Here is a 16,866-nt window from a genome sequence, read left to right as displayed (position 1 = left end):
GGGCATTAGACCAATCCAAAAAAAAGGACATCTTTTGACAAGTACTATTCTGGCTGAGATTATGGTCGGTCCCAGAGTTGAAAAGATACCAAGAAGCTGTACTCCATATGTTGGAGGCAGAGTGTGGTAGATCCCTGCCATGGTTTCAGCTTGTTAAAAACCTGCTGGTGCACATGCGTTTGGTTGACCTATGGCAGAACCCCCATGGCATCACTCAGAGAGATCGAATTAAAACTAAGAATATCTCCCTGCCCCCCATTGATGCAGAGCTAATTAACAAGTGTATGAACCTCTCAGTGGGTTCCACCTACCTGTATAGCAAGCTATGTATGGAGTTGGAAAGTTATCTAGACTTATTTGGGCCACCATCAACGCGTTACCTTTATGTTAGGTTCAGAGTCTCGCAATTGAATTTGGCAAGTGTCACAAAGAAGTAGGTCTCAGATGGCAATGAGACTTTTCCTGTCTGTGGATTAGCGGAGGAATCCACTCATTTTCTCTTTTTCTGTGATGGTTATCGCGTTGCCCGACATAAGTTCCTAACATCTCTATTAAACATGTATGGCATACGTTGCATCAGTGAAGTGCTTCAGCTCTACAAAAGCTGTGAAGACATCACAGTGGTATTCTGCGTAGCAAGTTTTCTTATCCAGGCTTGGCGGACAAGGGCTACATTCACAAAAGACGGAAGTTTGGAGTCATGAGCAATACGCTTTCTCGGCTAGATTTTCCTTTTCTCATATTATGTCTACAAACATATGTATTGTACAGTACTAAAATAATGTGGAGTACCTATATGGTCCTACTTGACATCTGACACCCAACTATGGTTTAAATAATGATCTTTTAACCTTTGTACTCCTTGTATTAGTATTTATGAATTGTTGATGTGAGTATATGGATATATGGTATTATTATTATATTTCAAACATGTGTATTGTTGGCAAAATAACAATTGTGCTGAAGAAAAGCCACTTGAATTGAATAGTCTGCATTGGGCATGTTGTAGGGCACCCTGGGTAGCTTTTGGCAAACTTTGCACCTTTGCAAATAGCTGGATGTGTGATGACGGCAGCTTGGGTAAAATATTATTTTAGCACATATTTCATTTTCCATTTGTATTCAATCAATGTGGGTCAGTGAGATATAGAACAGGCAATGCTGTATGCATGTGTCCTTTGTAGTACTACTCAGGGAGGATTCCAGTCAAATGCTCCCAACAGGGAACTTGACCCTTCCCCCTTTGTAATACAGAATGTCCCTTTGTTCAAAGGTCCAATGTTTGATAATATCAGCATTAATCAGCGATTCCAGCCTCAGGCAATGCAATGCGATGAGTGGTTTATGCTATGGTGATTTTATTAGCACAGTTACTCCAATACATAAGCAGCACCTGCCATACACTCCAGGAAAATGCCAGTGCGCATGCTTTACCTGAGAAGTCGCATGCCTGCTGTGGCTCCCAGGTACACAGGGGTCTCGCTGTGCCGATTCTCGGGTATTGCCTCCTTTGCTACGTCCATGCAGTGCCGTAGAGAAAGTCCAGCCTTTTTGGGCTCCCTGGAGTAGCTGGAAATACCAGGACCTGGCAGAAGAAAAATCTATGTAATTATCTTCTGGGGTCTTAATATTACTAGAACACATTTCTTTTAAAACCACAATTTTTAAAGACATGTACTGAAATCACAATTTATATGTTTAAATGAGCGAAGCATGCAGAATGATAGGATTATGTTTATTGAGTTTATATAGCGCTTTACACCAAAGCGCTTCACAGAATAACAACAGGTACAGTAATGAATGAAGCATAATTTACAAACATGAAACAAACCAGTGGAACAGTATCTAGAACAATTTACTCAGAGGAGGGAGGGGGAAGGCAGGAGGGGAAGGGAGGGGAGCCTCAGGTGACCTCCTACACACTATGGTGGTTACAGTATCCAATAGGAGGTCAGCGGGAGGAGGTGGAAGGGGGGAGGGTAAGGGAGGAGTGAGGGGTATGAGGGGGGAAGAGAGGTAGGGAAGGAAAGTCAGGTGACCTCTACGCACTATGGTGGTTACAGTATCCAATATGAGGTCAACAGGAGGATGTGGAAGGAAGGCAGGAGGGGAAGGGAGAGGAGCCCCCAGGTGACCTCTTACGCACTATGGTGGTTACAGTATCCAATATGAGGTCAACGGGAGGAGGTGGAAGGGAGGAGGGTAAGGGAGGGGGGCAGGGGTATGAGGGAGGAGAGAGGTAGGGAAGGAGAGTCAGGTGACCTCCTACGCATTATGGTGGTTACAGTATCCAATATGAGGTCATCAGGAGGAGGGGGGAAGGGAAGGCGGGGCAGGGGTGTGAGGGAGGAGAGAGGTAGGGAAGGAGAGTCAGGGGGGAGTGGAGAAGAAGGGCTTTCAGGGAGGAGCGGAAAGATGGGTAGGTGGGGGTTGAGCAGATAGAGAGAGGTAGGGAGCTCCAGTGGAGGGGGGCCAAGAGCTGGAAAGAGCGGAAGCGTGAGGAGGCACAAGGGGCTGGGGGTACAGTGAGAAGGTAGAGATCAGCTGAGAGGAGTGAGCGGGGGGGAGAGTAAAATGAGAGGAGGGAAGAAAGATAGGGGGACGAGATCATGGAGAGATTTATAGACAAGGCAGAGGAATTGAAATTTCAATTGTCAGAGGAAGGGGAGCCAGCCGAGTTGAGAAAGTGAGGTAGAAATAGAGTCTCGAGGGCCAAGAAGACAGAGTGCGGATAGAGGAGTGGTTGGAAGGGTCCCTTGGCCGAGGCGTTTCAATGTCTTTCTCAGTAAGACCCAATCCATATAGCGCTGGCAAAAGCAACCTTTGATGCACATAAAAACATGCGTCCATCTCTGATAGGGAGCTTCATATTATCGAACCGGATGATGGCAATGCGGATATGCAGATGAGAAGCGCAATCAGGAAAGAAAACTTCCATGATCATGAAAAGCAGGGTGATTTTTCTGTACTGGAGGATAACGGAAGGACCGTGATAATGATAGTTATCCTACTTCAGCCGTGTATTTGTAACCAGGGTCCACATGCTAGAACAGGGGTCTGCAACCTGTGGCTCTCCAGATGTTTTGGACTACGATTCCCATGATCCCTCACTATTGACTATACTTGATAGGGCTGATGGGATTTGCTGTACAAAACATATGGGGAGCCAAAGGTTGAAGACCCCTGTGCTAGGGGTTTAAGACCCCTGCAGAAGAGATCCTAAACATTGTGCAAGCAGTACCAGGAGAAATGTCATTTGTCATTTGTCATTTGCAAGTGAACGCAAGGCATTGTGGAACATATAGGTTTTAGTGGAAAATGGAATTCTACATTTCAGTGATGTTGCATGTTTCTCTTTGGCCAATAATCGGACCGATAGAGGAATCAGAGGGCTCTGCAGCAGACAACAAACAAGCATAAACCAAAAACGAACATGCAGGTGCAAAACCTAACATGCAGGTGCAAAAACTGAACATTCAGGTGCAAAAACTAACATGCAGGTGCAAAAACTAACATGCAGGTGCAAAAACTAACATGCAGGTGCAAAATCTAAACATGCAGGTGCAAAATCGAACATGCAAAATCGAACATGCAGGTGCAAAATCGAACATGCAGGTGCAAAAACGAACATACAGGTGCTAAAACTAACATGTAGGTGGGATCTATCGCTTTCCGCAACAATTGAATTTAAGAAGGCATGGCATTTTTCACTTGTGGATGGCATTCAATATGGTTTTGGATGGCAAAAATGTAGCTCTGGAGAACACAACGTACTTTTGGAGGGCACCGCCCTCCCTCAAATGTAGTGATGGACTTCATATGGCTTCACATAAAACAAAAGAGGAACTTGCTGCGCCCGAAGGGGAGTTTTAGGTAGATCACTCGCTAAAGAACTAAGCAGAGCTGCAGACAAGTGCTGTACCACTTGAAACACTTGTGTATAGGCGCGTTATAAATGCCATATCATATCTGCCTACGTTATGCCCTAAAATCGGTCGCCCGCAATGCTCAGGTGAGGCGGTCAGACCACTATCATGACCAGCTGGTTCCGCAATAATGACTTCTGCTATAATGCTGCCCGATGTGAAGATAGCGTTTGTGCTTAAAATCTTTTTCATTCACTGAAATTGGCGGCAACAAAAGAATGTTTGTATAACAAGAAAGTGGAAACTTCTAAACATTAACATATATTCCTACTTGCTGATCAGCCTGTAATGAGATCTACAGTTTTACTCCTTAAACACCTTTTAGTCACAGCCATTTTACAATACTCTTGTAAGGGTAAAACCCTTAGTCTTACGTAGGTGTAAGGATATTTTGTACATCGAAGAAAGCTAGACAGCCCATACAGTAAATCAGTTCAGAAAAGTGGGCTTTGGTTTCTTAAAGTTATTCTGGCACTAGAGGTGAGCAGTTGGCTGGAGATATTGTGAAGCTTTCCACTACGGATGCTTTGAAGATCAGGTCTTCAAAAGGAGTCAAACATGGCCATAACCAAAGTAATGAAAGCACATTCAATGTCCACCTGGTAGAGATGTTCCATGATGACGCTGTGCACTTTCATTGAAGAGCAGGGCTTCAGGGAATTACACGCTCAGTTCCCCGTGGTGCCATCCTCAGCAGTGTCCAGCTGGTGACTGGGGTCAGACAGACTCGGAAACGCAAGATCAGATTTATCTGGGAAGTTCCACAGTAAGTGGGAACAATAAACAAAGTGGGCATACGTTGCATTGGAAATAGCATGACTCCACCGGTAACTGTGACTAACTGAACGTCCAGGGAAACTAAATTCAAAGCAAAGTTCAAACCATGTGAGGTTCCAGGTTCTTTCCCCTAGAAAGGTACTTTGCACCAACGAAGGTCTTTAACCAAATCTGTGTGTGGAAAAAGGGTCACTAATGACAAGTCATGTCTAGGTTTACCAGACTAGGGACCTGCCTTATCGCAGGTCTTCAGACCATTTCTAACGAGCACTGATCTCATGGGAGGTATCTCCTTTTTACCTAATCTTCTCAGTAATTTTGTCCTGGTATTTTGTGGTCTGTTCTTCCGAATCCACATGGCCTGTACTTCCAGGTGGTCAACTAGAGTACCAGTAGCCTGGTTGAGCACATAGCAGCTTCCAAAGTTCCGAAGAAGGTGAGCTACTAGGGTTCCCAACAACTGTACTCTGCTTGCTTTCTTTTGCAATGACAACCTTTACCCTAAAGGCCCTGGTCTCTCATGCTTACCTCTATATCTTTCAGTCAGGCTATCCGTCTCACTTCCTTCATCCCTTGGGTCACTACTATCACTTCTAACCCTGTTTGGCACTTCTGCTACTGTCCCCACCTACTTCACTTCTTTGCGTAGGGTTATCCCTTGCTTTCTTAATATTTTCACCTTCTTTGGCCACCGCATTCACATTTAGAGATTTGCTGCAGCTATCTGGGTGCCTGACTGTGGCCCCTGGATTTCTCCTCCAGCCCCTCGGAATCAGTCTGGTCATGCTTTCATTACTTTGATTATGGCCATACTTATGCCTCCTTTTGAAGACCTGATCTTCAAAGCATCCGTAGTGGAACGCTTCACAATATCTCCAGCCAACTGCTCACCTCTAGTGCCAGAATAACTTTAAGAAACCAAAGCCCACTTTTCTGAACTGATTTCCTGCATGGGCTGTCTAGCTTTCTTCGGTGTACAAAATATCCTTACACCTACGTAAGACTAAGGGTTTTTAGGAGTAAAAACGTAGATCTCATTACCGGCTGGCATGCTTATCGGCTAGGCAAGTAGAAATGTATATTCATTTTTAGAAATTGATATTTTCTTTTGTTGCCGGCAATTCCAGTGAATGAAAATGATTGATCACAAATGCCATCTTCACATCAGGCAGCATTATAGCAGAAGTCATTATTGTGGAACGAGCTGGTCATGTCAGTTGTCTGACCGCCTCACCTGAGTATTGCAGGTGACAGCTGATTTTAAGGCTTAGCCTATGCAGGTACACCACTTATCTGCAGCTCTGCTTATATCGCACTAGCGACTCGAACTGCTGGAGCGTCACTAATCAACCCCTCCCAGTGGCTAGACACTCGACTTGGCCTGGCCCAACTGCAAAGAGATCCTGGGACCACACCGACCTGCATAGCTGAGTGTCCCCATTCGACCGCAGAGAGCAACCGCATTCACCCATACTTGACACCCGCTTGTTGCGTGGGCACACATGGTCCAACATGCCCAAACCAAGCCGGATCCGCTCACATCTACGTTCAACACCGGGTTCAACATTCGTCAACCCACCAAGAACCAAAAAACAGGTAGTGTTGACCCTGAACCGCCAACTCGGTACACTGGGACCCAAGGGACTGGTTAGGTCACCTCAGCACCAACTTTCACCTAAAGACATACCCTTTTTTGTGGTTGCTACTTTGCCCATCATCCCGGTTTCATTCGCAGAGTGCTACCTTTTCTTCAGTCTGTCACATTTTCTCTGTCCTTCTACAGAGGAAGGTTTGTACAGTGTTTTCTATTTAGTTATGTTGCAGATGGTGTGTTTCATTAAAGTATATCTATTTGTATAGAACTGAAGAGGGAAAATTGAGACCAAACCCATGCCCCCTCACCCCAAGCGCATATATAGAAGAACAGCAGGAAGAACAAGGAGCGCACTTATCATTTGAACCAGGCCCCAGCGCACCCATGGGTGACAAATATGCTGAAACACACCCACTTCACCAACAGTGCAACTTCCATGCTACATTAGAATCAATGCTGCAATATCAGAATCTACAAACACAAAAATCCCTGTTTAAAGGCTTACAAATGCCTATATGAATTAACATGGTCTAAATGCACAGTGTAAAGCCATGTTTCAGGAAAATTACAGCCAAGTTCATTTCACTCACTGAACACTGGCTGCGGGAGCCTCATCAATGTTCCTCGCAAAACATCCGACCTGCCAAGGCCGCAAATTCAAGATAAAATTGCTTTCTGCAGACAAACATTCCTCGCAAAACCCCCGAACTGCCAAGGCCACACATTCAAGATAAGACTGCCACAAATGCGAATAAATCACGGCAACCCAGTGTGTTTTTTTTTTTTTCTTTCCGGGAAAGAAAGACATTTTCTCAAGGACTCGCAAAACATGTGAAACATAAATTGTAACAAGAATGGCGCAGCCCAGCCAATCTGCACCCAGAGCCCAGGTGCGAACTGCTTGTTCAGCTAAAAAGTTATGGGAACAAAGTCATAATGTAACAGGATAGAATTAGGTAATGGGGGCTGGCACAGCTAAATCAACCCACTGACGCAGAAAGGCTAACATCCAATTGTCAGGCTCACTATAAGGGCTACATAGGTAACCTACCACTTAGCAGCCAATAGCAGGAGGAGATAGGTTTCTGGGAGCTGATCCAATTCTGTGAGGTCAGCCTGCAGTGTGATTACAAAGCCTGACGGCGCCTGAACTCGCGATGTGCACGATGCTCTGTGTTTTTTTTTTTCTTTTCTTTGCCCAGAAATAAATGCAGTTTGAAACATGCTGCTGCCTGCTTGGGACTCTGTTGCATTTCTGGGGGCCATATGGGAGGTGTTGGGGCCTCCCATAGCTGGTGAGGGTATGGCTGCTGGCCCCCCACTGCCCTGGGGGGTGGGGGGGGTCCAGCTTCTCCCCAACAAGTTGGTGCCCTCTGTGAGGCTCATTGCTCATTGTAACATGGGTAAATGAGCACTGCCTGCGCAAGCCCTGCGTTGACCTGAGCTCCCTGCCGCCGACTCAAGGAAGCTGTGGGACCCTCGCCTGCACCTGAAGACCACCGGAAAAAGCGTAACCGGCTAAAGGCTTCGGGGGCCACTTGGAAATACCCCGCTTGAGGGCAGGTGAGAGCCCTGCAGGAGAAGGGGTCCGGTGAAGCGCATTGAGGGGGTGTCCAGCAGCGGAGCAACTGCCAGTGCAGCATAGGAAAATGTAAGTCAACTAGCAACATGGGCTTTGAGGGGGGGAAATGTTTAAAGTATTATGATACATTGTTGATCAGTATGTTGCAGAAATGTTAAGTTCTTTTGTTTGGGTAGAAACTGAGGGAGGGATTGTAAATTGGGTGGTGGGTGATTGTACATTGTCGCAAAATTCAGCGCATTGGTGGTGATCGGCACGTGAATTGTAGTTGGGACTGGGGCGGTGGCAGTGGTCCCTTCTTGTGTTTTTGAGCCTATTGGGTGGGGTAGTGACTCCCTACATATAGAACAGGAGTGCCGCGCTGATTGGTCTGGATGGTGATTTCATGTACGGGGTCTGGATTTCCTATGAATTGACGATATAGATCAATGAGTAGATGAGGTTCCCTGCTAATTGAGCGTTTAGTTCAGTGAGTGGATGATAGTTGGCTGGTTAAGGTCCCCTGGTGAGGAGCGTGTCACACGCTAGGCGACGCAGCGTGTGCAGTCCAATTATAAGAGTTTTATTGTGGTTTACCTTGTTCCAGTTGAGACAGGAAGACAGCTGTGGGGGTTGTGGGGTTTTATTTTGGGATTTTTGTGGGTTTGGGAGAAATGGGTTATTGTTCTGTGTATGCACATTTGTCTGTTCATTTGCACTGTGTTTTTAGTTTGGTGACGTCACCTTCAGATTGATGCATAGGACACAAAGTTTTGATGGTGAGGAGATAGTGGTGTGGTTTTGGATTTGGAGAATAGGTGACCCAGAGCGGTGTGTGGAAGACACATGCGCAAGATTGTGGGGGTGTGCCGGAGAAGGCAATGGTTTGGTGAAGATGGGCTGCACGTGGAGTGCACTGGCTAAGGTGCGGAGCCAAGAAGGCTCACAGAAGTTGAAAAATGTTCAATTATCTTCTAACTTTTGCTCCCTGAACAGCGGACTATCGAAATTTTCAAATTGAATAGAGGTAAAATGTATCACACAATACAGAAACGATTCCCCTTCACCTGTTGTGTAGCACACAGCTTCCATGCCGAAGTAAGTCAGTCAAACATAGTGTGCAAAGATTCAAAAGTACTGAAGGTAAATTAAAAAAGACCATGGCTGCTCATAGGCGGCTTCTCCAGAAGCGTGCAGCAATCGCTAAGGACACACATACACAGCACTTACACGGGAATAGCTTTAAAAGCACATGGCTACAGTTGAACTGTGTGCACGAAGGAAAGGGAAGATGCGAGGGGTCAGCTGATGCTGAACCAGCGCGAGAAGAGGGGACTCACCCTTCTGAACCTCCGGGAGTGTAATATTTGATGACACAGGGGCAGAGAAAGGCAGATGAGGATAAGTAGGCACAAAATAAATTATTAAAGTATGCAATGGGAGGGGCAGTTAAAAACAGCCTCAACACACACGCACAAGAATAACAATAGTAGTGTCAACGGTCACCACAATATGCACCGCCCATGTGGGGAGGATACATGGGGCAGGATGGGATCATTTCAGCAGACACCACAAGCACCAACGCAGGTACTGTTACCACTACATATACAGACACAACAAATGATAGCACCACTACCCCAGGACTGACTAGAATCACAACACAGGGGCACTGCACAGCAGCCAGCACCCATACAGAACACTGACACAATAGCAATGGTACCAGTTACATGACTGGGTGGGGTCTTCCTGATGGGGAACAAATCTTTCAAAGGACATAGATTGACATTATACCGCTAATAGGACAGCCCAAGACAAACTTGATTTGACTCACTCTGCCACACACACTCATGCTCCACCTCCCCGACAGAGCAGGCGAGACGCGCGCCGACTCACGCACACTCAATAATGCAGAGGACAATTGCATAGGGGTGGTGATAGGTATCAAAACATTTTCTTTTCTGGGTGACAGTGGGGCGACTAGGCCATGCATTAGGGAAGAGAGATTTGTGACATCATGAGCAATGTGGATATGACCACCTTATTAACAGAGAAATCCATAACTTGTTAAACACCAGACATACACATGTTGAAAGTAAGGAAGATTGTTTAAGCATAATGGGGGTGCACTGTACAGAGGGGGGTGCATAATGATAGCGCATCACAAGAGAGTACATTTAGCTACATTTTGAGCACACATCTTTCAGTGAGGCGACTGGGCTCATGAATACACGATTAACACAGAACAATTAAATGAGACACACAAGGTGGAAGAAGGTGCACTTGAGGGGGGAGGCCTACATTTCATTGACAGTTCACCACAGGAGGAGAGAAATAGGGGTAAAGGGTGGATGATCCATGTTCCCAACAGAATTAATTTGGCGACAAAATGACAGTGCAAGTGGTAATGCCACTAGCGCTTTTGAAAATAGCACTGGCACAAATGCATTAGCCAACACACATAGGGAAAGAGGTCATTGCTGCACGAACTGGAGAATGATGGTTGTATTAAAATTTGAGAGCAGATATTGGGGGGAGAAATATATTGTTTAAATGTAACAGTAATTACAGTAGTGGAGTAATAAAATACTAGACCAAATGAGTAATTAACAGAGTAGGTAGGGTTTAAAAAGTGGACATGGGGTGGGATAGAGAGAATGGGAGTAAATTGTGAGGGTTGGGTTTGAAAGAAAAGAGGAAATAAATAAATAAATACAAAGAGGGGGGAGAGAAAGGTAGCGAATAATTGGTAGCGGATTTCATTAGTACCAGCTTAAAGTGCCTGCAGTTCACTGCGAGGCACGCCCTGAGAAGTGAGAGAGGAGCCATAGGAAAAAAAAAAGATTTAAAAACCCTGCGATTATCTTAACTAAGTAACATGGTGCACTTAATTTAGAAACACAGCCACCCTATATGACAAATTTACCACCCTGATGTTTCCCTATTTAGCTTGTCAGTGCCTGATGCCCCACGGGACAAAGGCACGCACTATAAATAGCTTACAACAAAAGCACAGTAAATATAAAGATCCAAAGGCCCATTTGTACACTAGCACCCAAATTGCATATATATGATCCAAGTGTGTAATGAGTATCTTCACATAAATTAAGTGCCTACCCATTTTCTGAGTACATTTCGAATTGTGTAACAATTTACAGTCAGACCGCCATTGAACGCCACCAGGTGGTGACAGGATGGTGCATAGGTGTACCATTGGCTCCTCCCACTAGGACACTGAATAGTGTGAGAGTAGTGCAGAGAGGTTAGGTCAAGAACTTGAAGAATATATAAATTCTCAGGTCTCAAGCGCTTCCATTTCATTTCTTGCCAGATACAAAGGACCCAGGGCAGGCCTGAAGACAACGGACAACCAACACCCAATGGCTATGGACTACAGTGGGACATTTTCCCCTCCTGACAGACTTTGTTAGAAGTGTAAGGCGTCAAGCCCTACAAAGTTGTGGCCACCCTGGCAACGAGGGAGCAACGATCAACAGGGCCAACGCAAGAGATTTTCATGAACTGCAAAATAGCACGAACACTCCCGAGTTAGTGAAACATGGCCATCCTATGGTCCAACGCACACTAGCAACTAGAATAGGGACTGACACACGCATTTCCAAAGTTTAATTGAGTTTCATATTACATTTTGTGCACCTACAGCTGTAACACTGTTTTGTTTCTTCTCTTTTCCCCGCACATGCAGGTTGTTGCGTATGTATGCTGTTAGAAATGTGTAGGAAATTTCCTTAATGTTATCTTCCATTAGAAACTGTGAGGCCTACTGATTAAAACATTGTGTAGCATTCCCCACTCAATTGCCCACCCTATCAAGAACCTCAGACCCCTTAGAGCATGTTTCCCTGAAGTATATTTCCTTGGTTCCATTGAATTAACAGCCCAAGATTTTCCCTACCCATATTGAGAAATTTTGAAAAGGCGAAATGTCCAGGGGGAGGTTTGATTTTTGCCCTTAGTGATTGTTTAGTTCGCGGAGCTTGAGGTTACTAACAAGTACTAACGTATTAACGCCTTTCTTGCGATTTTCAGGCGGGCAACTTTATCATCTCATCAGCTGCAAGGACCCAGCAGCGTAAGTGGTTATGGGCACGCAAATAAGGACTTTTACCTTCACGATGGGACTATTAATGATGAACGAAATAATGGGGGTGGTACTTTGAAAATTATATGTAATAGTGAGCATTACCGCTGTATCCCCTGCTAACATTCCCTAACCTAAGCAGGAAGAGTTACGGCGTCAGTGGGTGAGGAAAAGCTGCTGCTAAAGTAAGGAGAGTTAATGGCAGACACAAAGGGAGTAAAACATACACATAACACACATATCAGAAGTGACCAACAACATGCACACATGTACAAAATTGGTAGGGACACCACTGGAGAGAGCTGTCCTGACTGTTCTTTAACATATGCCGGAAGAGAATTGATTACAACAGAAATTACTACAGCAGAGCACGACGCCCATGTATGACAAGGTGCGAAGAAGATTGCAAGGGAAGACAGCAACATTGAGATTGAAAAAAATAAATAAATAAATAATAAAAGAAGAAAGAAAAACAAAAAGAGAGAAGAAAAAATAAAATAAAAGAGACAAAAATATGATGAGTGCCTAACGGAGTGAGAGAAAGGAGCAAAGATGGTCACTGAAGAAGGACGTATAATGTTAAGGTACCAACGTTATGTTACCAGCACAACAGTGACAAGAAGTGGACAATCATTCTGGATGCGAGAAGGTTGAGAGAAGTTGCGAGATGAGAGCAGCAACATCACTGCTTATGGACTACTATTGAGCACATGCATCCAAAGATCAAGAGAAACTACCACTGAATTGGGGAGGAGAGTGTTCATTGGTGCGCATCAGCATGCCCTTGTTGGCGATGACCAAGGAAGATGTGAAGAGTGACACATTAACAAAGATGGAAAACAACGGAAGAAGAGAAACAGACAGAGGAGTAAAAAGAGGGGGGAATTACTTCTCGAGCGAGACAGAAGAATGATTGGGTGAAGTACCAGCATACCAAAGAATGATCAGCAAAAAATGCATCTGAAAAGAGAAAGCAAAGAACTAGCTAGTGCTTGCATGGTAATGGATGACATCATGACTGCCTGGTTGATTGAAGGTGATAACAGAAGGACGAGTACCGAGCACAGCACCATTGTGCAAGATAGAGATACATTGCAAGAGAACAACAGAAGAAGTTATCGGAATGCAAATAAGAGACATGGTGAAAGGAAGAGCCGGACTAAGGGAGAAGATAGCGGTGTGCAACATGGTTCCAGAAGTAATAAAGGTGGCCACTCCCTGTGATCAGAGGAAGTATGAAGGGAAGTGAGTGTGGTGGAACACAGAAGGAGAACACTCCTATATGTACTGTTCATCAACAACAATGCAGAAAATTATGGACACTTCAAGGAATTGACAAAGATATGCAGAGCGGAAGGAGGTGAATGTTGCTTGGTGGTGTGGTCGACAAAGTCGACCAGAGGGGGGACTGAAGAGGGAAAATCGAGACCAAACCCATGCCCCCTCACCCGAAGCGCATATATAGAAGAACAGCAGGAAGAACAAGGAGCGCACTTATCATTTGAACCAGGCCCCAGCGCACCCATGGGTGACAAATATGCTGAAACACACCCACTTCACCAACAGTGCAACTTCCATGCTACATTAGAATCAATGCTGCAATATCAGAATCTACAAACACAAAAATCTCTGTTTAAAGGCTTACAAATGCCTATATGAATTAACATGGTCTAAATGCACAGTGTAAAGCCATGTTTCAGGAAAATTACAGCCAAGTTCATTTCACTCACTGAACACTGGCTGCGGGAGCCTCATCAATGTTCCTCGCAAAACATCCGACCTGCCAAGGCCACAAATTCAAGATAAAATTGCTTTCTGCAGACAAACATTCCTCGCAAAACCCCCGAACTGCCAAGGCCACACATTCAAGATAAGACTGCCACAAATGCGAATAAATCACGGCAACCCAGTGTGTTTTTTTTTTTTTCTTTCCGGGAAAGAAAGACATTTTCTCAAGGACTCGCACAACATGTGAAACATAAATTGTAACAAGAATGGCGCAGCCCAGCCAATCTGCGCCCAGAGCCCAGGTGCGAACTGCTTGTTCAGCTAAAAAGTTATGGGAACAAAGTCATAATGTAACAGGATAGAATTAGGTAATGGGGGCTGGCACAGCTAAATCAACCCACTGACGCAGAAAGGCTAACACCCAATTGTCAGGCTCACTATAAGGGCTACATAGGTAACCTACCACTTAGCAGCCAATAGCAGGAGGAGATAGGTTTCTGGGAGCTGATCCAATTCTGTGAGGTCAGCCTGCAGTGTGATTACAAAGCTGGCTTGCAAGCCAGCCCCCGGGAGACGGCGCCTGAACTCGCGATGTGCACGATGCTCTGTGTTTTTTTTTTTTCTTTTCTTTGCCCAGAAATAAATGCAGTTTGAAACATGCTGCTGCCTGCTTGGGACTCTGTTGCATTTCTGGGGGCCATATGGGAGGTGTTGGGGCCTCCCATAGCTGGTAAGGGTATGGCTGCTGGCCCCCCACTGCCCTGGGGGGGGGTCCAGCTTCTCCCCAACAGAACCTTGATTCATCATTCCCTTTATTACGGCCTGTTATGCCTTGCTGTTTGAGTCGTTTATGAATCACATTCACAACTCTCTTAAGAGCATAGACTTCCTTTGGCTCACATTACCACAAAAGGCAAAAGGAAGTATATCTCTTAACTGTGCCTGTTTCACCTTTATGATTGGGTTGGCTCTTGGTTTGTAGATGTGTGAGGGCTCAGTGGGCATATGTATCCCTACTCATCTTTGTACTCCTGCAGAGCAGAATCCAATTAGTCACAGCTTCGACAATAACCCCCTTGTATGTGTTCAGTGGACCCCCATGTAGACAAGCATCGGAATTCTGGGTCCTACAAACGTGAACAAATTTGGTGATATGTGGCCTGTTTTGCTGAGTCAGCAAAACCCCCAAAACAACCCACTAACATGAATGGTGAAGGGGGAGACTGAGGAGCTGCAATGGCAACTCCATCATGTGCTTGGTTGAATGGTAGCAATCCCAACCGATTCACTGCATGTGTGAAGAAACACCGAGTAATCTAGGAGTCACTGCTCGCATGCAATTTCTCCCAGATTCGCCAATGCCGAATGCTTCAACAGCTAAGTATTTCGAGGAACAGCCCAGCCCACTGCAACCTGTATAGGCCTGGCTATCGCACAGGGCCATAGTGCAGGGATGAGAATGACCCCTCAGGAATAGGGGGCTGCAACGGTTGGCTCTCTAGATGTTTTGGATTCCAACTCTCAAAAATCCTGACCATGAGCTAGGATGGATAAGGTTCATGGGATTTGTACTCCAAAACATCTGGAGAGCCAAAGGTTGCAGACCCCTACCTTAGTGTATGGACTACTCCAAACACATCATAGACTTTTAGACAACATTCCAGAAAACACGTTATTTGTGCCATCCATGGGCAAAATACATTAAAGGAGGATTGGTATTTAGGCTACAGAATCAGCATCCCCCAGTTCAAAGAAAAGCCTGATCATGGGTATCCTTAATCATATACCCTTTGTGTTGGCATCTCCTCAGAGGAGTCTCAGTGCCCTCAAAATAACTTTCTGGGTGCAACTGCCAAATGAATACGAGTACTCTTCATATTATTCAGTCTGCTCCCACAAATCTGTCAATGTCAATACTTTTTCTAACACCCTCAGCACTGAGCGCAGGCTTTTTGACTTAAAGTAACTCAGACATGTGGGCTCAATACTTGCCACTAAATTCCTAGGTCCTTCTAAGCTGGCTTTGGCAGGAGCTTCCAATGGCATCTGTTTTTCCAAGACGTTTTACAACCATTATGAAATTTAATGAACCCTCACAATGTACTATTCTATGAAGACAGGTGGCCCATCTGCGATAACCTAAGGAAAAACTTCCAATATGAAATTAGGGCAGTGATACTTTATTTAAACCTTACATAGCATCTATGAATATATGATCATTATCATTAGAATTTCTTCATCTGGATATCATATCCTTTACATATTGATGCAAAGTTAATTGAAGTAGGTTTGTTCTAGCATATAGAGAGTGTTATTTGTTTAGGCTAATAGGTGGTGCTGAGAGCCCTACTTTAAAAGGCGAAACTACTGTCATTAACAAACAACTTCAAATATGGACTTTGAATGAAGGTCTGTAATACTTTTCCAATGGAGATATTGCTTTTACATCTAGCTGCCTTACAAAGGAATGTTCTTTTTTGGCTGTGACTGGTGCAGGCAAGAGGGAGTCAGGCAGAAGTAACATGATCTTTATATATAAAGCGGAATGTATGTATGGGTTTGTGTGTATGTTTGACCGTCTATACAAATCTACACCCTTGAACCCACGTCTACCACATTTTGCATGGATTCCTCTTTTGTCTGGGACAAGATCGTAGTCTGTGTTTGGATGCAGAAAATGCACTCCTTAGACACCCTCATTTACTGATGCTCACCCCGATTCGCTACAGTAGGTACTAGAAGGAGGTAAAATTTGAAAAAGTGTCTGACGCAAAATGTTCGATGTGTTGGTTATTCCTTTGAAATGTATTACTACTGTATACAGTTCAAAAGTGTTTCTGAAAGCATTAAATATTTGTTATCACGCCACTCCAAATATGGGAAAGGCAACGTTACAGTTTACTTAAGTTCATTCGCGAGAAGAGAGCACAATCAATCTTTCTTGGACATGTTCTAAAATGTGCTGAAGCCATTACGGAATGAAACATTGTGCACAAAAAACAATCATTTGGAAAAGCTCCATCTGATGCAAAGCGAAAATCAATATCAAAAGCTTCTGAAACAACAGCAAACAGCAGCACGACTTGCCGACCAGAGGACAAGAGCAACTTTATCCAGGGCAAATGAGATGCTAGAGCAAACTGAAGCAAGACTTGCTGACATGAGGACAAGATCACCATCC

At 44.7% G+C, this 16,866-nt stretch overlaps 1 protein-coding gene across 2 annotated transcripts in view; it reads right to left on the bottom strand.

The window, feature by feature from the left end:
* Positions 1 to 16,866, bottom strand: part of ENTPD1 (ectonucleoside triphosphate diphosphohydrolase 1) — a 403,736-nt gene that overhangs the window by 65,510 nt on the left and 321,360 nt on the right. For both annotated transcript variants that reach the window (XM_069611514.1, XM_069611515.1), the window contains exon 4: positions 1,435 to 1,585. In XM_069611514.1, coding sequence (XP_069467615.1) covers positions 1,435 to 1,585 — 151 coding nt within the window. The remainder of the gene's footprint in view (positions 1 to 1,434; positions 1,586 to 16,866) is intronic.

This window comes from Ambystoma mexicanum, chromosome 8 (assembly GCF_040938575.1).
Source record: "Ambystoma mexicanum isolate Mex_15411 chromosome 8, UKY_AmexF1_1, whole genome shotgun sequence".
NCBI classification, from domain to species: domain Eukaryota; kingdom Metazoa; phylum Chordata; class Amphibia; order Caudata; family Ambystomatidae; genus Ambystoma; species Ambystoma mexicanum.
This window is presented reverse-complemented; position numbering and strand designations above follow the sequence as displayed.